The sequence below is a fragment of the Odocoileus virginianus genome, chromosome 30, assembly GCF_023699985.2.
Source record: "Odocoileus virginianus isolate 20LAN1187 ecotype Illinois chromosome 30, Ovbor_1.2, whole genome shotgun sequence".
Taxonomy (NCBI): Eukaryota; Metazoa; Chordata; class Mammalia; order Artiodactyla; family Cervidae; genus Odocoileus; species Odocoileus virginianus.
The window spans coordinates 11,804,168-11,827,372 of record NC_069703.1 but is presented as its reverse complement, the minus strand read 5'-3'; the positions used below and the strand labels follow the sequence as shown (position 1 = coordinate 11,827,372).

General features: G+C 40.7%; 1 protein-coding gene across 6 annotated transcripts in view; it reads left to right on the top strand.

Moving 5' to 3' along the window:
• The window catches only part of KLF7 (KLF transcription factor 7), a 101,143-nt gene that overhangs the window by 39,591 nt on the left and 38,347 nt on the right, over positions 1-23,205 (top strand). For 3 of the 6 annotated variants that reach the window (XM_020913891.2, XM_020913890.2, XM_070458533.1), the window contains one exon: positions 1,961-2,594. In XM_020913891.2, the coding sequence (XP_020769550.1) occupies positions 1,961-2,594 (634 nt within the window). Of the gene's footprint in view, positions 1-1,960; positions 2,595-4,326; positions 4,539-23,205 lie in introns of those variants that run through there. The other 3 variants (XM_020913894.2, XM_020913895.2, XM_020913893.2) reach the window with 3 other exon arrangements.

The following is a 23,205-nucleotide window of genomic DNA, read 5'->3' as shown; positions in this document are numbered from 1 at the left end:
GGTTTTTTGGGGGGGTAATATAATTCGGAAGTGAACTGACTGGGGCTGAGACTGGGGGTTTTAATATTGGAAAGAAGTAAATGATAATTTTTAGCAATGAGATGGAAAAAGGAAAGGAAAAAATCTTTGAAACATAGAATTCAAAAAAGGGACACGTAAGGATAAGAGAAATTTCTAGACCTGAGAAGGTGGTAGTATTGGTTTTAGATATAAAGTGGTGGGAAGCTACTCAGCAAGAGCTATTACTTAATCAATACGCAAAATAGAATCAAGCTTAGTTTTCCAATAAGCTTTCCTTGATTAACACCTCCATAACAGAGAGTACAGAATTCATTGTCCACTCATCCCTTAAGAACTTGTCAGCATACTTTATTGTTATGTTATTTGTTATCACTTTGCTTGTAAATTCATGTAAATTTTAGCTTGTAATTGTTTATTCTGTGTGTACGTCACATGAATCTGTTACTATGTCACATGAATCTGTTACTATGTCATCCTCGAACACAGAAAGCCTTGCACCTTGCTGTGAACACAGTAGTTGAATGAACACTTGTGACATGAGTATTGAATGAAGATTGGAACCATTCATTAGTTTATACTATTAAAAATCAGCAGTGAGACCCAAAGGTGATTCATCATTAAAAATCTGCTTTTCTTATTCAGTAATGCAGTTTTACCAGAAGGCTGATTAAAAACCAATCTTTTGAAATGTCACCAAAATAAAATCATTGACAGATACAACACAACCAGGTATATCATTAAAATATATTCTTAACAGAATAAAAGCCTAGAATCACAACACTGGTTGGAAACATAGAAGTGCTAGAGAGCCAGAGAATTAGGAGCTAGTCAGATTTTAAATTAGCCAGCAGTGTTTCTTTGTTGAAGCCCCAGAAGTTAGAACAAATTGAACTGATGGCTTATGTTAGGACTGGGCTTCCCAGGTGGCACTATTGGTAAAGAACCTGCCAGCCAGTGCAGGAGACATAAGAGACACGGGTTCAATCCCTGGGTCAGGAAGATCTCCTAGAGGGGGGCATGACCCCTGACTCCAGTATTCTGGCCTGGAGAATCCCATGGACAGAGGAGCCTGGCAGGCTACAGTCCATAGGGTCACAAAGAGTCAGACACACCTGAAGTAACTCAGCACACATAAGTTAGGACTATGGTTTTCTACCAGATTCTGAAAGAGCAGGGTTAAGTGAGGAGAGCTTTCAGATTATAAACTTAAATATTCATTTTTGCCGTAAAACACTTCTACCATCTTACAAAGACTTAACGAGCACCATGGATGAAGATTTGTTGAAACTCTGAACTTTTCTGATTTTATTTTTCTTGCCTCACTTCTTTACCAGGTGAAAACCTTAAATTGAAATAGTGTCTTTTTCTTTAACAATTCAAATAGCTGTGTTTGAACTTATTTTTATCACATAGACAGAGATGTCAAACTATTCTAATGAGACGCAGGCTTCTTGCCACACAATACGTAGCGATTGTGCTTTGTGATTTGCCAAAGTCTGTTTGAAAGATGAAGTTGGACTGTGGGGAGTCTTACCTTGCTATGAAAACCTCATCTGAGTTTGTTTGCTTCTTGCTTGCATAAGGGCTCGTAGGGAGGCTTAGAGCATCTCACCTACCGAATTGGGTTGTGGGATGTGAGGTCATTTTAACATTGAATGTTCTCAGGGAACTTGATGGTGTGAGATAGCCCTTCTGGGTTCCTAGTTCCCCATTAACTGTAGTAGTTGAGCTCATATGATGTGACCCTTGTGAACCCTTCAGAAGTGTCCAGGGAGAAAAATAACAAGGTCAGACCTTTCACCAAGGAAATTTCAGGTTCGGGCCAGGAAGCATCCTCTGTTCCTTCCTGTAGATTCCTCCTCAGCCTGTCAACATGTGGTCCCCTGGTGTTCTTTGCTTCTGATGGCTGTTTCTCTCCCTCCCTCCTTGCCTTCTGCAGACATGCCTTGAATTGGAACGCTACCTGCAGACAGAGCCCAGGAGGATCTCGGAGACCTTCGGTGAGGACTTGGACTGTTTCCTCCGCGCTTCTCCTCCCCCATGCATCGAGGAGAGCTTCCGGCGCTTAGACCCCCTGCTGCTCCCCGTGGAAGCGACCATCTGCGAGAAGAGCTCGGCCGTGGACATTCTGCTCTCTCGGGACAAGTTGCTATCTGAGACCTGCCTCAGCCTCCAGCCAACCAGCTCTTCTCTAGACAGCTACACAGCCGTCAACCAGGCCCAGCTCAACGCAGTGACCTCATTAACGCCCCCATCGTCCCCTGAGCTCAGCCGCCATCTGGTGAAAACCTCACAGACTCTGTCAGCCGTGGATGGCACAGTGACGTTGAAACTGGTGGCCAAGAAGGCTGCGCTCGGCTCCGTCAAGGTGGGAGGGGTGGCAACGGCGGCGGCAGCCGTGGCGGCAGCTGGGACAGTTAAGAGTGGACAGAGCGAGAGTGATCAAGGAGGGGTAGGGGCCGAGGCGTGCCCCGAAAACAAGAAGAGGGTTCATCGCTGTCAGTTTAACGGGTGCCGGAAGGTTTATACAAAAAGCTCCCACTTAAAGGCCCACCAGAGGACTCACACAGGTAGTGGTACAAGTTGGCCGCACGTGGTTTCTTCTTCTTCCTCCTTTAGCCTCGTGGGGGGACGGGCTGCTCTCTGTTCCGAGAAGTGGCATCCATGCCAGCTAGGAGGTGTAGAGAGGCAGGCGGGCCTGGGAGGGAAGCCATGTGACTCACCTGTTAACCTTAGGATCTCCAGGTGTCCCCGGCACTAGACGTGGGTTTGTCCCTCGCTGGCTCAGAGATCCTTTCAGAGGGCAATGCCAGCCTCGGTGTGGTATCAGACACTGCTGAGGATGTCCGAACAGGGGTTCTGGTTGTGTGACTCACAGCCGTGCATGATGTATGCACCTGGCACTTCCCTGACACTTTTCGTTGTTTGATCGGGGTGATTCTGCAGTTTTGATCAACACTGAAATCTGAGAAGTTACCTTGGAGAGAATTCGCAATTGAACAAGGTAGCCAGGGTGTCCCTATTTACTCTTTTTCCAGCATCCCTGATTTTTCATCAAAGTCACCAACAGCAGGAGGGTTTCAGAGTTCATTAGATGTGATCATTCTATAATTAATTGGCATCTCCTCTTTTGCATTGTTCTCTGGCGCGTGCTTTATGGAGAGATGGCAGAATTGCTTTTTAATGAGCTTGTTACTGTGAAGTTGCTAAAGTGATTACACTGCTATGTGTGTGGTAAGGGCGGTGGGGACCGGCAGGGGCTGTACAGTTTACTCAGGACTTCTGTGGTAACTCCCCGGACTCATACTTATCTTGGGAGCGATGGGATAATTTAGAAGAGTGGGGTTTGTGAAGAAAAGAATGAGATTAGCATTTTTCTTGAATCTGGTCTTTGTCCTCTACTTTGAGGTAGAAACTTAGGGCTGGTGTCTCTTCTTGGGGTTAGCATTGTAGGAGCAATTATTGTCATTAGTGGTTTTTAAATGAGTCCCTGAAAGGATATTGCCAGTATGTTTTTTTCAAACTGCGTGCACAATACCAGCTGAGCTGGGAAGAGCTCCGAAAGTGTAAGTAGCAGAATCAGAGTGTTGCTGGGAGGAAATGGGTGATTAGATCCAGGCTGGGAGATGTGTCTGGAGAGAGTTCTTCTTCTTGGGCTTGCGGCTTGCCTTCCGGGCGCTCTGTGGTGACTTGCAGAGTGTGTTACCAGAGAGGTGTGCGGTGCATGGATCATTGGTTGGAAAATGGGGAAACCTAGGTTCTAGTCCTGGTGCTGTCGCTGACTAGCTTTGTCACCTTGGGCACAGCCCTTTACCTCACTGGTGGCCTCATTTTCTACAGCTGCCAAACAATTTGGCTTTTGAGGCCCCTTTCAGCTCTAATGTTCTTGGGGGAGGCGGTTTGGGGAAATGTCTTTGTGTAGAACAGAGGCGCTTCCCTGAGGTAGGAGTGTATAATGTGTGTCTTGAAACCATCACCACCTTGAATTTCAAGGTCATTCCCATGGGAGGATGATAGCGGACAGTGTTTGCTCACAGCGTAAGACTTAAGCATGTTTTCCTCTCATTTCAAACTGACTTTTGCTTGTGGTCCTTGCTTGGTTCATGGGAAGTTATCCTAAGGTTACTTTTGAACCCGTGGCTTAGGTTCAAGTCCCACTCATGGTTCCTTTTGAGTTTGAGTTCGAGTCCTCCAGTCCACATACTTCAAGGCAAAAGCTTCCTGCTGCTGTCAACTTTTTCTTTTTTTCACCTGTCTGGTATTGTTCTGGAGGTTAGTTTTATTTATTTGTCTTTCTCAAATCAGTGAGTAAAGTAACTAGAAGACATTGCAGTGCTCCCAGGATTCAGCTGTGACTCATCTCCTCTTCCCCCCAGGAAACCAGAGAAGGCAGGATGAGGTGAGAAGGTTGAGCTTTGTTGGGGGTATGGAATTCATGGTTATGAGCACATTTTTCAAATTATTGACATGAAGACAGGCTATGTCCTGCCTAGTTTGGAGGCTGGGCATCTCTGGGGAAGCAGAGATTCTTTTTGCGGGGGTGGGTGGGGGGGGGTGGGGTGAGTCCAGAGCATTTGCTTCTTTTTCCTGTCCCCTCTTTCTAATGGATGTGTTAGAAGGATAACTCTGAGAAGTGATGCATCTTCTGTGCTTTGTTTTTTGGGCATTGTCTACTCAGAGTGATTATCAAGGTGGAACTCATTATGTTTCCCAGCACCTGCAACCACTTGCCCTATAGTGGATTAAAGTGGAAAGAATCCTCCCTGTGGGGAATTTATCCACGAAGGCACCTTGCATTACTGGAAAGGCAGTACTGCAGAGCAGTTAAAAGCAGGGCTTTGCAGTCAAGGAGATTCAGGTTTGAATTCTGGCTCTACAGCTTTCTAGATTTATGACCTGGATACCTGAGGCATCTTCCCTGAGTCTCAGTTTCCTCTCTGTAAAACAGGGATAATTTACCTCCTAGATTGTTTTGAAAATTAAATGAGTAAATATATGTAAAGTGAAAGTCGCTCAGTTGCGTCCGACTCTTTGGGATCCCATGGACTGTAGCCTGCTAGGCTCCTCTGTTCATGGAATTCTCTATGCAGGAGTACTGGAATGGGTTGCCATTTCTTCCTCCAGGGGATCTTCCCAACCCAGGGATTGGAGAAACTGCAGAAAATTGGAGGAATTGCAAGAAACCAGGTCTTTTGCATTGCAGGCGGATTCTTTACCTTGAGCCACCAGGGAAGCCCAAATATATGTAAACTACTTGGCAGATGGTAAGAGCTCATTAAAGACAGTAATAGGGTTGGTTGTAGTCCTGATTATTGCTGATGATATTGATTAATGATGATTTTGTGGAAAAAAAGAAAAACAGCTTTATGTAAACTAGAAATAAACCACTTAAAGTTAAATGACACTAAAAAGCAAGAAGCTTTTCCTTCCTCACTTCCGTAATTTCAGTGTCCGGGTGGTGATGCACGGCCACTCGTCATAGAGGATGCAATTGGACATGCAGACATTGACCCATTGAAGTTGGCAGTAATGTAGAACACAGCTTTCCTAAAACAACACAGGAAGCAATGACCTTGCACCCTCCAGAAGCATTTTGCCAGTAAAACCTTCTGCAGAGACAAACATGGAGGGGAAAGCAGGTGCTGTAAGAAAGACAGACAGACAGGAGGGGAGGCAGAGGTGGAGATGGGCGATGAGGAGAGGGAATCTGAATTAATTTGGATTAAATAGATGAGAATCAGTATTTATTTGGAATTGGTGTGAAGGGGGCACACGGGAACTGAAAACAAAAGTGATAATTTATGTGGTGTGGATGAGCTAAGAATAATGAAAAAAGCATGAAGGATGGAATCAAATTAAGTGCAAACATATCAAGGAAGTGGACTAGCAAAACCTTGGGGGCAAAGGTATGTGATGATGAGAATTTAGGTTGGAGTCGAGGCCACTGATAGAAAGAAATGAAAAAGGGAGGGCTGCTGACCAAGTGTTGAAATGAAGCTCTGGTTGGATTCAGAGCTCTGGATTCAGGCAAGCTGTTTTAACACAGGGCTCACTTTAATTCAATGAAAATATTTTCTTATCTTTCAGCTGGGGAAGTGTTTTGGGACATAAAAAGAGAGAGAGCGAAAAAAAAAAAAACATGCAAGAGAAAGAGAGGAAATACTGGCATTTTGTTCTCTGGAGTTATATATATGCTCTATCTCTTCTATATGGTAATATGTTGAAAAAGAGACACACTTGCAAAAATGAAATAAACTGTGTGGGTCTCAGTCTATGCATAAAGAAAGACAATGCGTTGTTGGTAACATGGATTTCCTTGCAATGAATAATTTTTAAAAGTGTTATTCATTTCATCTTTATATAGATAGATTTTACTGAGCTGGAAAAGATCTGCTGCTGCTGCTGCTTTTTTTGTCCTTCTGTGGCTGTTTTTTTTTGAGGATGCTGAATCCTTCAAACTTTTTGCCCTGGAGGATGTTAGGCAATGAGGTGATTTTTCTTTTTTTTCAGGTAGCAGATGTTCAAATTGGTAGCTAGGGCACAAATACTGGTTGCCCAAGGAGCTGAAGTGAGGGATGCGGGGAGCCAGGCTGGGGGTGGCTGAAGATGAGGCAGGGGCTGGGACAAAGGGAATATTGTGAAGTAGCAGAATCTAAGAGAAAGGAAGCATATAAAAATGGACATATGGTTTATTCATTGGGAAGAGCACTTAGTGCTGGCATGAGAGTAAAAATGTCCTTTAGCAGCCAAGCCATTACAGACCTTTCTCTTCCACTCTGTTTTCTGGTCTTTGTATAATATATTTTTCTTTCTCAATAAGTCAACCATTATGTTCACAGTTTTATTCGTCTTCTTGGAAACAGCTAAATAATCCTAAAATTTTGTTGCAGGGAAATCCCTCACTTTCCGTTTTTAAAATACTACTTTATTATGTTTATTTTCAGCAAAAATCAATTTGTTAAAATGTTGGTAGTTTCTATTCAAAAAAACAAAGAATCATTTTCCACATTTCTTCTTGATCATTTCTGAGAAGGAAAAAAGCCTGTGATTGAAATGGAGCTTTATGTTAAGTGAGCAGACGTCTCTAATATGAAAATTCATATAAAATCATGTTCACATTTACACTGTTAAGATGAGTCATGTTGGTAAAGTCAGGACAAAGGCCAGCAGAAAAATCTTTGATTATTGGTCATAGAGAAGGGAGCAAAGAGGCCATGTGCTGTCTTCTGCTACTTGGACAAGGGCTCTCCATAGACTGGAGTTGCTTTCACCTAATCCATGGGTGGTGATAGAATAGTCTAGGTTTTGCATTGAAAGATATAAAGGTATGCTTTTTAGGCGAAAAGATAAAATGACTGCAATTTACTTAGCATTTGATACCTGCTTTGAGGCAGGTCATAATGAATCATAATGTGGCACAATCTCTAAGTTTAATTAGGATTTAGGGAAATAGTTTGTTTTTAAATGGAAAGGTGGCTAAAAACATTATGAACAAAAAGATGGGTATCAGTTCAGTTCAGTTGCTCAGTCGTGTCCAATTCTTTGCGACCCCATGGACTGCAGCACACCAGGCCTCCCTGTCCATCGCCAACTCTTGGAGTTTACTCAAACTCATGTCCATTGACTCCGTGATTCCTTCCAACCATCTCATCATGTGTCATCCCCTTCTCCTCCTGCCTTCAATCTTTCCCAGCATCAGGGTCTTTTCAAATGAGTCAGTTCTTCGCGTTAGGTAACCAAAGTATTGGAGTTTCAGCTTCTGCATCAGTCCTTCCAATGAATGTTCAGGACCGATTTCCTTTAGGATGGACTGGTTTGATCTCCTTGCAGTCCAAGGGACTCTCAAGAGTCTTCTCCAACACCACAGTTCAAAAGCATCAATTCTTCTGGGCTCAGCTTTCTTTATAGTCCAACTCTCACATCCATACATGACTACTGGAAAAACAATAGCTTTGACTAGATGGACCTTTGTTGGTAAAGTAACATCTCTGCTTTTTAATATGCTGTCTAGGTTGGTCATAACTTTTCTTCCAAGGAGCAAGCATCTTTTAATTTCATGGCTGCAGTCACCATCTGCAGTGATTTTGGAGCCCCCCAAAATAAAGTCTCTCACTGTTTCCCCATCCACTTGCCATGAAGTGATGGGACCAGATGCCATGATCTTAGTTTTCTGAATGTTGAGCTTTAAGCCACCTTTTTCACTCTCCTCTTTCAGTTTCATCAAGAGGCTCTTTTTCTTCTTCACTTTCTCCCATAAGGGTGGTATCATCTACATATCTGAGGTTATTGATATTTCTCCTGGCAATCTTGATTCCAGCTTGTGCTTCATCCAGCCCAGCATTTTGCATGATGTACTCTGCATATAAGTTAAATAGGCAGGGTAACAATATACAGCCTTGACATACTCCTTTTCCTATTTGGAACCAGTCTGTTGTTCCATGTCCAGTGCTAACTGTTGCTTCCTGACCTGCATACAGATTTCTCAAGAGGTGGGTCAGGTGGTCTGGTATTCCCATCTCTTTGAGAATTTTCCACAGCTTGTTGTGATCCACACAGTCAAAGGCTTTGGCGTAGTCAGTAAAGCAGAAGTAGATGTTTTTCTGGAGCTCTCTTGCTTTTGTGATGCTCCAACGGATATTGGCAATTTTATCTCTGGTTCCTCTGCCTTTTGAAATTCAGCTTGAACATCTGAAAGTTTACGGTTCAACGTACTACTGAAGCCTGGCTTGGAGAATTTTGATCATTACTTTGCTAGCATGTGAGATGAGTGCAATTGTGTGGTAGTTTGAGCATTCTTTGGGATTGGGATGGAAACTGACCTTTTCCAGTCCTGTGGCCACTGTTGAGTTTTCCAAACTTGCTGGCATATTGAGGGCAGCACTTTAACAGCATCATTTTTAGGATTTGAAATAGATCAACTGGAATTCCATCACTTCCACTAGCTTTGTTCATGGTGATGCTTCCTAAGGCCCACTTGCCTTTGCATTCCAGGATGTCTGGCTCTAGGTGAGTGATCACACCATCATGATTATCTGGGTCATGAAGATCTAGTTTGTACAGTTCTTCTGTGCATTCTTGCCACCTCTTCTTAATATCTTATGCTTCTTTTAGGTCCATACCATTTCTGTCCTTTATTGTGCCCATCTTTGCATGAAATGTTCCCTTGGTATCTCTAATTTTCTTGAAGAGATCTCTAGGCTTTCCCATTCTATTGTTTTCCTCTATTTCTTTGCACTGATCACTAGGAAGGTTTTCTTATCTGTCCTTGCTATTCTTTGGAACTCTGCATTCAAATAGGTATATTTTTCCTTTTCTTCTTTGCCTTTCATTTCTCTTCTTTTCACAGCTATTTGTAAGGCCTCCTCAGACAACCATTTTGCCTTTTTGCATTTCTTTTTCTTGGGGATGGTCTTGATCCCTGCCTCTTGTACAGTGTCAGGATGGGTATAGTGTTTAAGAGATAAACAAAAGTGCTTTAATGAAATATTGAAATATAATTTATTTATTCAGCAAACACTTATAAAAACTTATTATATATCAGATAATGTTTCAGAGTATTAAGAAAGAAAATTCAACTGAGTAAATTTTAAAGATCTCACTGGTTTTATTCAGTGATTCATGAATTGGGCAGCATCTCATCTAGCATTTATAGGAAGGAGCTCTGAAATGCTATAAGGGACTTCCCCAGTGGTTCAGCTGGTAAAAGCGTCTTCCTACAATGCAGGAGACCTGGGTTCGATTCCTGGTTTGGGAAGATCCCTTGGAGAAAGAAATGGCAACCCACTCCAGTTCTCTTGCCTGAAAAATCCCATGGATGGACGAGCCTGATAGGCTACAGTCCATGGGGTTGCAAAGTCGGACACGACTGAGCGACTTCACTTTCTTTCGGATATGCTATACAAAGTGAAAGACTTTTATAGGGGCAACCTGGGCAAGGAAGTTATACCAGCAAAGAGCTGATGGTTTGTGACAGGGTCACCTTCCTTTAGGGAATGGTAGAGGTCTGTGAGTCAGATAACCTCACTAATTCTGACCTGGCCATTCCAGATTGCCTGGTGTAAGATTCTATTCCTGGGAGAGGGTGAATCTATATTAAATTTATAAGTTTCAGCTTGGTGAAGTAGGGCTTAGCACAAGTGACTCCATTTTGGGCCAGTTGTGTGTTTTTTAACAATTCTCCTATTTTGATCAGACTTAGCTTGAGAGATGTGATAAAAATGTAAGGCACCACATGCCACTCCAAGCTACTGCTCTGAAGATCTCCCAGTTTTTGCTGATTCTCTGTGTGCTATTCACAGATGATGACTTCAGGTTCACATGTTTTAAGTTGGTCATTCTCTTCATCCGTTTTCTGACATTTCAGTCGTAGGGTATCGTTTGGTGGTCAGTGGCTGCAAACAGGCACTTAAACATGCATTTAAAGTGCACCGGGAAGACTGTTAGGATTATTATAAGCAAGACAATTCCCAGTGTCTGGAGTGCACTTCAGAGCCATGGTCCCCAGGACCCAAACCAATCAAAATTAAATATGTCAGAGAAAGGTCTTATTAAAGCAATCACTTTTTAAAGCTGAGTAGCTTATTCAGTGATTTTATGAAGCTGAGTTTCAGCTTCCCCAGAAGGGTTAACGCAGGTGCAGCAAGTGGTGTTGGATGCAGCACAGACACCTTCTTGTTAAGCTACGAGGTAATCAACGGCTATCCCATCCTTAAGAGCAACCTTGGTCAGAAAGTCTAAGGATTTTTCTTGGGCAGCCTCAGCAGTGGATTCTGCAGTACTTTCAAAAGTTAATGATGGTTTCTGATCATTTGTACTCACTCCTAACCGGGGAAATAGGGTTTGATCTGTGAGTTGGTAAGATTCCCTGGAGGAGGGCATGGCAACTGACTCCAGCATTCTTGCCTAGAAAATTTCATGAGCCTAGCAGGCTATAGTCCATAGGGCTGCAAGGAGTCGGACATGACTGAAGCAATTGAGCGTACACACACATGGGCATAGAGAGACAACCTAAGAGGCATTGCCTGGTTACACACCAGCCATCAAGGCATGCATAAGCTCCAGGAGAATGATTATCAACACAGACAAAGATTAATCATGTTGGGGCACAAACCATTCCTACTAATGGATTCATTTGCAGGAATTTGTTACATTTGCCCATTCAAACCAAGGGTCAGTTAGGTTTTGAGTGCATTTGGAAAGTAAATCTCCTAGCTCAAAATAGAACGTTGTTCTAAATTTCTGGCAAAGATGGGTGCTGCTGGTAAGATCTTTTCATGACTGGGGAAGAATCACAGATAATCATAAGAATATGGGAGTGCAGATATACTGCGATTTCTCTAGGTATTATGTCTAGTTGTGTCTAGTGCACCTATAATAAGAGAAAAGTAAAAACAAGGCACTAGTTGTTCTGGCCATAAAAATCAGACCCTCTAAATGATTTCTAAGGGAGTTTCAGTTGTAGTTTACAGGACATTCGGAATAGATGAAAAAGTGGTCATAGGGAAAACCAGTGGTTCTCTAGCATTATGGATAAATTGGTATTTTTAATGGCAGAGCCAGTAGTCTAAAAGCTTATCCACCTTCGTAATGTCCTGGGAGATATGGATGATAGTGTTGTCTTTTTAGGACAATGCCAAAGTAAAAGAAAGAAAAGAAGAAAAGGTTTTTATTGTTTAGTTAAAGGATGAAGTCTTGATCCAGCATCTTGGGTGGAGGCAGTTTACATTGATTTCAGCTATCTCTCTCCCTAGTCAGTTTTATTTGCAGGTCTCCAGAGTTTGCCCAATTCTAGACGTCATGTGGAGCTTTCTTCAGCTGAAAGATACGTACTCAAGGTTTATTACTTTCTAGTTTTGTAGCAGTGTCAGTGGTCAGGAGCGCTTGTCAAAGTCCTTTCCATGAGTCTCATTTTTGCAAAAATATTAGAGTAAAACAGTAGCTGTCTGTAAGTTACAAAAGACTTTAAAATGCCCATTGTTGCAGATCTGATGCCAACTAATTTGCTAAGGAAGTATATTTATTTCTGTGATATATAGCATTTTAAGATAGTAACTAAAATTGTGACTGATAATATTTTGCCAGAACATATAAGAGTTCCAGGAATGTTATACAGTTTATAACTGTTATACAGTTATATACTTGTAACATATACCTATACAAGTACAAAATAAAGAAGACTTAATATTACTTATTTGACAGCACTTCTTGGTTAATTTAGCATAGTAAATAAGCCTATTTAGTTTAGCATCTTTTTTTTTTTATAAAGAGAGCAAATGTCTTGAGATGTTCCAGAGGCCTTCTAGAAAATTCCAAAAAAGTTTGAAGTCAAAAAACTTCATTTAGAATTTGGTTTGGGGGAAGTTTGTCAAAAATATCCATTTAATAAAATGATAGTAGATATTGTTAAAGGCAAAACAGAAAGTTACATAATTGTGAGCAAATCTTAAGCTCTTTAATTTTGAGAAGATTGGGTTTTCTTAAGTAAAAGACCTGATGAAGACAGTGTGAAGCACAGAAAGTTATTTTGGTATGACATAAAATCTTCACTGTTCAGGCAGATTACTTAAAAATGAAAGAAAATTTCACAATCTGTTATCAAAAGTAGACCAAAAGTCCAACAAAACCTTAGTAATTTTAACAGAGAAAATAAAATTCTAATTTTGCACCAGTGTACTTTTGATAGTAAAACTCATTTTTAAACAATTAAATAAATTTATTTTAATCCTAGCCATCCTGACTACACATAAAACCAAGGTTCCTCTTACACAAACTGTCTACAATTTTGTTCTATTTTTTGTCTTTCTTATTCTAAAACAATGAGTCATTTTACTTTCCTTACCTACTTTTCATACACAGTTATTTCCCTTCACGTTTATTTTTCTAAGTAGTTCTAACTACATACATGATTAGAATGTCTCTTAGAATGGTTAATTCATAGTGAAAACTGAGATGTAGAAAGCTGTGGACTATCTCTTACATGGGCATGCTGTGGATTGGCAAATTTAGAAATACACATCATAATTTCTAGAAATACACGTCATAATTTCTAGAAATACATGTCATAATTTCTAGAAATACATTCTTCCTTATAATAAATTTTCCAATGTGGTAAACGAAAAAAAAGTTTACTAATAAACTCAAATATCTTAAGTTTCTCAGTAACAGGAAGCCAAAAGTAGATAAACCTACATTCAGGATTAATGTTCTAATATTTATTGGGAAACAATCTAGGTATTCAATTAAATATTCATCATTTAAATTAACAGAAAAACTCTAAGATTTCAAGTTACCGAAAAAATTGGGGGAATATATTTAAATAAACATACCATAAACTATAGTTATTACTGGAAAGTGAAAATACTTACCACACTTACATCTATTCAAATCACTTGTTCTTAGTAGTTATGTTTAGATTACTCATGAAAATTTTAGTATACCAAGTTATTTTTCTTGGTGAAAAATTCTGTAATAGAGATAACCCAGGTAGAATAAAAATGGTATGGCTGCATTATTTTTCACTGTTGATAACTTTATAGACATGTCTATTTTAATTAAACCAACAAACTTAAACTAGTCTTTATTTAGTGGAGATAATCCTAGGTCTTGTGAACTTGAAACATTTAGGATAGTTTTTTTTATTTCTGAGACTATGCTTCATTTATGTAGCATTTGTTTGTTTTAAAAGCAATTGAATAAAGCCCTTTACAAATTAATTTTAGCCTTACTATCCAAAGGTAGTATGTACTATACTGCACATCTATAACACATATACAGTTGACCTTTGAATAATGTGGGGTTAAGGAGAGCTGACCCTCTGCATAGTCTAAAATCTGTGTATAACTTATAGTCTGCCCTCTCTCCATGGTTCCAGTATATCGCAGATTCAGCTAAGTGCAGATCATGTAATACTGTAATACCAACTATTGGAAAAAACCTACACATAAGTGGATCCACACTGTTCAAATCTGTGTTGTTCAAGTGTCATCTGTGTGTGATCAGTACAGTTCAGATGCTCAGTCGTGTCCTCCTCTTTGTGACCCCATGGACTGCAGCACGCCAGGCCTCCCTGTCCTTCACCAACTCCCGGAGTTTACTCAAACTCATGTCCATTAAGTTGGTGATGCCATCCAGCCATCTCATCCTCTGTTGTCCCCTTCTCTTCCTGCCTTCAGTCCTTCCTAACATCAGGGTCTGGCTTCCATTCTTAAATTTTAGCCACAAATCAAGTACAAAAATATAAAACTCACTAGTTATATAAAATAAGTTGGATCCAAATTGTATATTTGCCAGGTAAAATAAATTACAGCTCAAGTGGCTAAAGCTTTTTACTAATATTGGTGGGGAAGACAATTAAGGTTTTTCATTTGTCTAAGTTCCAAATAACTACATACCCCTCCCCGCTTTTTTTCCTTTAATAGGAATTACCTCCCTGGAGTTTTCATTTAAGAGATGGCCTAGATAAGATTTCCTAGGGATGACCTGGTAGAACTTTTACATCTCAAAGCCCAGGGAAAGAATGCAAGTTCCTCCGAGAAGGACTCTTGTTTCCTAAGGCCAGGATCGCAGAACCTGCAAGTCTTTTGAGATGAATAAGAGTGGTTTGGAGATTGGACTTCATATTGTTTCTAGAGCTGCATTTCTGGTTTTGCAAAAATTTGTAAGATGTAGACAGTTGCTTTTAATTTCTATTTCTCTAAAGAAGTTATAGCCTAAATGATTTTATTAAGGGGTTGATTTGCTTATCCAACCACATTATCTTCAATTTACTTTTTTTATATTGGGGAGAAGATTTCCAACTAAGATGGAAATGAAAATCTTTGGAACATTTTAGTAAATCCTTCCATAAAACCATCAGAATTTTGTTTTTTTAATTTTTTTCCTCCTTCTGGGTACATGGCTTCATTTTATCTTAGGGGAGAAGGTTTAAAATTTTTTTTCCATCAGGCTCTGAATATCAGCTTCTAGTTTGGCCAACATCTGATCACAGAGCTACTTAAAAAATGCTTTCAAATATCTTGTCAATTTTCAGCTGAAACAAACAATAAATATAAATAAATAAATACTGGCAGTATTGAATAATCCTATGGACTCAAGAGGTGTCCCCAAAGAGAGTGCAAAAGATATACCCTCCCAAGATCCAGAGCCAAAGATAGCCAAAGGAAAAAAAGGAAGGGAAAAAAAAAAAAATACAATTCCCCTGAGGACTGGCCATATACTGGAACTGCAGATGAAGTTCAACCATATTTCTGTCCAACCATATCTAACTGCAAATGGGGATATAACCTACATTTTCTGCCCAGTCATATTTTGTGGCACCCAAATTCCATGGTAGATCAGTCGGTAAAAATCTGCTTGCAGTGCAGGAGACCCGGGTTCCATCTCTGAGTCAGGAAGATTCCCCTGGAGAAGGAAATGGCAACCCACTCCAGTATTCTTGCGTAGAAAATCCTGTGGACAGAGGAGCCTGGCAGATTCCTGGCAGGCAGTCTGTGGGGTCGCAAGAGTAGGATACAACCTAGTGACTAAAGGGAAAGTTGTTCAGTCGTGTCCGATTCTTTGTGACTCCACGAACTATACAGTCCATGGAATTCTCCAGGCCAGAATACTGGAGCGGGTAGCCTTTCCCTTCTCCAGGGGATCTTCTGGAGTGGGTAGCCTATCCCTTCTCCAGCAGATCTTCCGGACCCAGGAATCAAACTGGGGTCTCCTGCATTGCAGGTGGATTCTTTACCAACGGAGCTACCTGGGAAGGCTAAACCACCACCAAATTGACAAACCAAGCTCTCAGGATGTAAAACAAGACAAACAAGAAGTTAACAGCTGCCCTTAAGAGAGAAAGAATCAATAACCAGTGTATCTGGATTTAGAAAGGAAAGGACCAGGTGAAATTTCAGTTTCCTTTTTCATCTGGACATAACAGGCATTCAGGAGGGCTGATTCTGTTAAGAATTCTCACCCTTTGCTGGTCTCCCAGTTTTCCCATAAACCCATCTGCAGGCTTTGCTGGTGGCTCAGATAGTAAAGAATCTGTCTGCAATGCATAAGATGCTGATTCGATCCCTGGGTTGGGAAGATCCCTTGGAGAAGAGAATGGCTACCCACTACAGTATTCTTGACTGGAGAATTCCATGGGTAGAGGAGCCTGGCAGCCATTGTTGTAAGATATTCATAGCTTCTGGAACCACAGTTCTTAGACATAAAATAAGCAGGTGTGCCAGAATGTAGTGTACTCAATTCTTTGGACCTTAAGGATCTCAGTTTTTTTTAGCTAAGCTGTGGGTCTCTTGGAGCCAAAATTAATACCTGAGAGGAATGTGGCTCTAGATTGGGGACTGTGTGGTATTTTACAGCCTACCTTGTTGTATGAAAATTTCCTTGGAATTGGCAGGTGACCTGGTATCAGCCTAACCTGTTTTGTGACCGGTTTGTCCTAACACAAGAGTCTTTTGAGGTAGGTGACAGGTGCTCTAACAGCTTTTAAGTGCTTGACCATACCCATCAATTTTGTGACTTTGGTCTTCTGAGATTCCCATTAGCAATAGTCTTTCAGTTCAGTCACTCAGTCATGTCCTACTCTTTGTGACCCCATGAACTGCAGCACGCCAGGCCTCCCTGTCCATCACCAACTCATGGAGTCCACTCAAACCCATGTCCACTGAGTCAGTGATGCCATCCAACCATCTCATCTTCTGTCGTCCCCTTCTCCTCCTGCCCTCAATCTTTCCCAGCATTAGGGTCTTTTCCAGTGAGTCAGCTCTTCACATCAGGTGGCCAAAATATTGGAGTTTCAGCTTCAACATCAGTCCTTCCAATGAACACCCAGGGCTGATCTCCTTTAGGATGGACTGGTTGGATCTCCTTGCAGTCCAAGGGACTCTCAAGAGTCTTCTCCAGCACCACAGTTCAAAAGCATCAATTCTTCTGGGCTCAGCTTTCTTTATAGTCCAACTCTCACATCCCTACATGACCACTGGAAAAACCATAGCCTTGACTAGATGGACCTTTGTTGGCAAAGTAATGTCTCTGCTTTTTAATATGCTGTCTAGGTTGGTCATAATTTTCCTTCCAAGGAGTAAGGCTGACTTTATTGTTTGGGGCTCCAAAATCACTGCAGATAGTGATTGCAGCCATGAAATTAAAAGATGCTTACTCCTTGGAAGGAAAGTTATGACCAACCTAGACAGCAATAGTCTTGACATGCACATTAACATACCAGCAGTAACCAAATTGATGGTACAGCAAGCTGGCCAAGAGAAAGCTTTAGGTGCACACCTCCAGCTATTCCCGATGAGGAACTACAGGCTAAACTAACAGACCCTAACAAATGGGGACTGTGGACTAGCCAAGGGCTAGGGGCTTGAGTGACTCACCGAGGCCTGGCCTGGGACCGTGGACTAACCAAGGGCTGAGGACTGACGCCCTGTTAGAGTCTCCTGTCAGTCTCCAGGGCATCTTCCCCACCCAGGGATCGAACCCAGGCTTTCCGCATTGCAGGTGGATTCTTTACTAGCTGGCTTCCCTGGTGGCTCAGCTGGTAAAGAATCCGCCACATTATGGGAGACCTGGGTTCAACCCCTGGGTCAGAAAGATGCCCTGAAGAAGGGAATGGCTACCCACTCCAGTATTCTGGCCTGGAGAATTCCATGGACTGTATCGTCCCTGGGATCACAAAGAGCTGGACATGACTGAGCGACTTTCACTTCACTTCTTTACCAGCTGAACCACCAGGGAAGCCCCCTGTCAGTCTAGACTGGCCCATTAACCCTAGTGTGGAAAGCGAATTAGATCAGGAGTTCAATGCAAAGAGAGTGGACCTTAGAGCCCAGAGGAACTTAGCCACAGACACAGAAATGATAAGAAAGATAAAAAACTCAAAGTTTACAGGTACCAGCACCTGTGTTTCTCGTTCTCTGAAACTGGGTGAAGTTTCCGCTGAACCCCACCACTGCCCCAAGTTTGTTTTTTTTAAAAATTCGACTGAGTAAATTTACAATCTTACTGGCTTCATTCAATGATTCATGAATTGAGTGGCATCCCATCTAGCAAATAGAAAGGAGCTCTGAAGAGCTGAGGTAAATGTGAGATTTTTATAGGCAGAAGATAGCTGGACCAGGAAGTTATACCAGCAAAGAGCTGATTGTTTATGGCAAGATCATCTTCCTTGCAGAAGATGGCTGGGATCTATCAGGCGGATGACTTCGCTAGTGCTCACCAGGTAATTCCAGATTGACTGGTTTGAGATTTCATTCTCTAAGGAGGATGAAACTGTATTTTGTTGTTATTGTAAGTCGCTTAGTTGTGTCCAACTCTTTGCGACCCCACTGACTGCAGCATGCCAGGCTTCCCTATCCTTCACTGTCTCCTGGAGTTTGCTCAAACTCATGTCCATTGAGCTGATGATGGCATCCAGCCATCTCATTCTGTCTCATTCATCTCATTCTCTTCTCCTGCTGCCCTCAATCTTTCCCAGCTTCATGGTCTTCCCTCAGGAGGCCCAAGCATTAGAGCTTCAGCATCAGTCCTTCCAATGAATATTCAGGGCTGATTCCCTTTAGGAAACTGTACTTAAGTTAGGTATTAAGTCTTGGTTTGATGATACGGGGCTTAGCACAAATCACTCCATTTTGGCTTGCTGTCTTTTTTCTAAATAGAAGTTTTTTTTTTTTACAAATATAACCCTTTAAGCCATGTTAATCTATTGACACTGGTACTATTCTCATTTCACAGGAGAGAAAAATGAGACCAGGAGAGGTCAAGTAACTTACCCAATATCACACAACTCCTAGGTGGTTGGGCCAGGCTTTGAATCAGATCCTGTTTGATTTTGTTTTTCCACCTTGAGCTTTTAACTTCTTTGCTAAGTCATAAGGGGAAATGCTATCAGTTAGATATTTTTCTTAATAACCCATTATTTAGAGGAAATGAGAAACTTATAGTTTAAATACAAATTGACAGTGAAACTACTTTAAGTATCTTCTAAACAGATAAGAACTGGGAGGATCCTTAAACATATTGCCTCATCAAGTGACTAAGAACCAGAACAAGGAAATTACTAAGGAATGATCTTCCGTTTCCAGTCCCATTATTGTTACTGCAATAGTTACTATTATTATGGTCATTACTGTGAAACCATTTTTTTTACTTTAGTGTTAAAGAGACTCTTATTCTCAATTCACTCATTAAAATGATAAATGTTAGTATTCTGTTCATATGAAATAATATAAACAAGTATTATCACCTATAGGGAAAACTAAGGACCAAAATTATGTAAATACCTTAACCCAGGCTATACAACCTGCCACTGAATTAAAATTTGTCCCATGTCCCTTAAGCTCACATTCTGTTTAGTATTAATATAGTTTTGTAGTATTCTTACTTTGTTGACTCAGCCATCTTACAGTCAGGTATTAAGTGCCCATAGATTTCAGGTGCTGGGCCATGGAATAACCAGCAGTTAAGATAGGAAGGGCCGTTCAGATAAGGAAGGCTAAAGAAAGACAGGGCATTAAATGAGATTAGGGCTTCTGTCAGTGGTCAGAAGCAGCATGGATGATTCTGAGATACAAAGTCACTTTTCTCCTCTGGAAAGAGTGTTTTTTATTGATGCTGTTCATCTTTTAAAATTATGCCAATGTGATAATACACTAATTTATATAAATAGAAGCTCTAATTCAAGGTCAGGCATATCAGCAGGATAAAATTAAATACCTCAGTCTGGAACTGTAGGGGGCCCATCGACCACTTTCAACCTCCTCAGCGCTATAGATAAGAATTCTTTGAATTTATACAATAGCAACTGAAATAGGGCAATTTTAAGACATTAAAGGGCCTTTAATATGCTGAGACACATGGCTGCTAATGAAGTTTATCCATGTGTTGAGGCAGAAACTCATTAAACCCCTATTATGGGATGGAAACTAGCATAAGGGTTAACTGTTCAGTTCACAAGGTGGAGAGAGTTTAATAGGAGGGTTTGATAGTTTGGATTTAGCATATTCAGGGGCTTAGAAGAAAGAGTTTGGAAGAAGGGGTGCGAATGAGGTGGTGGAAAACAATTGATGGGAGAATCTTAAGAGTTTCACCATATGATGATTTAGCAATATGCCAGCTCTTACTATTTATGAAGATAAAATTTAGGTAAATGTATATTGAGTCAAATGGCTTAAACTCAGCATATACACAACAAACACTTTTATTTTATTATTATAGTAGGCTCTGTAGGATGCCTATTCCAGATGTCCTTTTAATGGATAATTGGTAGTCACAAAGTAAATAAACATGTTAAAATGAGAATTGAAGAGAAAAGAAAAACTGTGAAATAAATACTGCACCATAGACAGTATTTATGGAACACTCACTGTACTAGACACTATTCCTTCCCCATCTCTGAGAACCTCATTTTTTGATGCAAAAGCCTGAAATATGGTTTCATAAAGTCTAAATATAATATTTAGAACCTGATTTCAAAAGAGAGCATGGATTGGGGTTGGGAGGTATGAAAAGGGAAAAGAAGGAACCTCATTTTAGAAAAGGCTGTGGAAGTAATGGAATGTTATAAATTCTAAGATTTGAAAGTTAGGCCAATTCTGTTTGCTTGAGAAGAGGAAAAGAGGGTCATGAGAAGTCTGTGCCAGTGAGTGCTTGCCACTGGGGAGACCAACTTAGAGTGTTCCCTTTAATAAATAAATAATGTATAGAAGTTGTTTCTAATATAATAAGAGTATTAATCACCATGATCATCAGGGTTATCCTGTATATATTATAGTGAGAGTTTGGGAGAAAGTTAAACGGAGCCTTTGTAAAGACTGCAGGTGAAGAGAATATTGTTAAAATCAATTGGTGGTAGGCAGTACTTCTGTCTCCTGAAGCTGAAACAGTAGTGGATTGATTCTATTTGAATCAGGAAACCAGGGGGACTTTAAGAAAGTCATGTGTAATAAAACCAAAACCCTTTTTTCCTTTAAACTTTGGAATAATCCTTTTGAAAAAAAATTAGTTGAAATACAAGGACAGATGAAAAAATATTTGTTAAATGATGTGTCTTTCTTTGAAAAATCTACATTTTCAATTCTGTAGAAATTATAGTTGAAGCCCCATAAATAGATCATGAGGAAACAAGCTTTTCATATAAAGAAGCTGACACTGGGCAGCAAATGGAGCTCTGGGAGTCCAGGCTACTTTGGTTATATGTGTGGTGGGACTCAAAGTCAGATTCCTCAGGTACCTAATGAAAAGGGTCTGGCCATTTCCAACAAGGCAGTTTCAGTTTATCCCCACATTAATGGAGGTGAACTCACTGGCCTTGTCAAACCTGTTTCCTAACAATTTCAGTTCCTTCCTTCTTCATGGCCCACCCAAGAATCTTATACTTGATGCTTTCCTGTACTGAGTCACTTCCTGCCTTTTTGACCTTCCTTTGACCTCTTTGGGGCTTCGAGGGGGCTCAGTGATAAAGAATCCCACCTGCCAATGCAGGAGACTCAAGAGACTAGGGTTCAATCCCTGGGTCAGGAAGATCCCCTGGAGGACAAAATGACAACTCACTCCAGTATTCTTGCCTGGAAAATCCCATGGACAGAGGAGCCTGGAAGGGCTGCAGTCCACGGGGTCACAAGGAGTGGGACACGGCTGAGCACAGCAACACCCTCCTTTACATCAGAAAGGATTTTGTGCACGATTGATTGATGGATTATGTATCCATTAACCAGTATTTTATAAAATAAAAATGAGAAATCTTTTACTACTTTTTTATTCTTCAATTCTAGGAGCCTCTTCATGGAATTTCAGGAATCTACAGGCAAGTAGGCAGACAAGATGGGGGAGCTGTTAGAAGCTGGAGCAGCATTCTCCACTTCCCACTCATTCCCTTCCCCCTGCTACCAGATTTTCTACATTTTCTAAGAGTAACCTATTTTCAGCCATTTTAAAAAGTAATATATTGAGTGTTAATAGAAGCAAGACCATTCAGAATAATCAAAAGGTAGTGACTTTTTAACGTGCTGGCTATTTGGGCCACCGGTGACAGTCACTCCCCATTTCTGCAGTGTCCCCATATTTGGTTGCCAGTATAAGGACCTGACTAGCTTATGTAATGGAGGTCAGCCCATTTAAATTATTTAAGGGTGTCTGCAGAGAGAATATGCTTTCCGCAGTCTGTCCCATATTTCTCTTCACTTTGTCTCCTCCTTTACCATCTATGCTTATTGAGGTAGGTGAGTCGGGCACAGATGCAGGATTGGACCCAGTAAGGTTTTAGAGGTAGAAGACTAGGGCACCCCATTACTAGTTCCTTATGGAGCCTAGGTCTGGCTTTGTCTTAAACCAGGCCTGCTTGGCAGACTTTCTTCCTTTTTGGGCCTTGGGTCTTTTCCTTTCTTCCCTTCAAGTTATCTGCATTCAGGCTATCCTTTTATTTTATTTGCAAAATAAATAGAACTTACAATTTAAAATTCATGTTCTGTAAGTCACTCATCTGGTTTTAGCAGACATATACTTTAGGCTTCTTTTGTTGTTTCTGTCTTTAGAGTGTATCTTCTCTCCAATACTGTAATTGACATTTAATCTATGGAATTCGGTAAAGTGAAAATTCCCTGTTTTAGGAAACAGGTTTGACATTTAATTTGTGGAGGTCAGCTTTATGCATACTGTTGTCAAACAAACAAGGTAAAATTTTTAAAAATCCCAAATTTATTGGGATAGAATACTTTCAACTATTTCACTAGTGAGCTAGAACTGACAAAAGCCATCAATCCTTTGGTGGTGGGCAGGAAGCCAAACACTGTCCTCAGTGGGGAAGGTTCTTTTCCTTCATGGGAGAGCATGGCCCAGTTAAGTGTGTTACAGTGTCTAACATCTTCTTCTGGAGCCTTTGTGGTGTTCATAACAGGAGAATTTTGTAAGAAGGATGATAGCTTGTTCTAAGAAGACATTGTTATGTGAGAGAGGGTCTAGGAGTCTAATGGATGCCTTAAATAAAATGTAGACTTACATAAACTGTGCCCTGATGACTAAAACCCAGGAAAATGGTTGATGCCACTACATGTCCTAGTTTATAAGAAGCGCAGCATGCAGTAGAAAATATTTTAGAATAGTGGTGCAGTAGGCATGTTTAAACATTTTCTGTCTTCATTTTGTATGTTCATGTGGTTTAACATCACCTCACTGGAATTCATTAGTGTGATTATG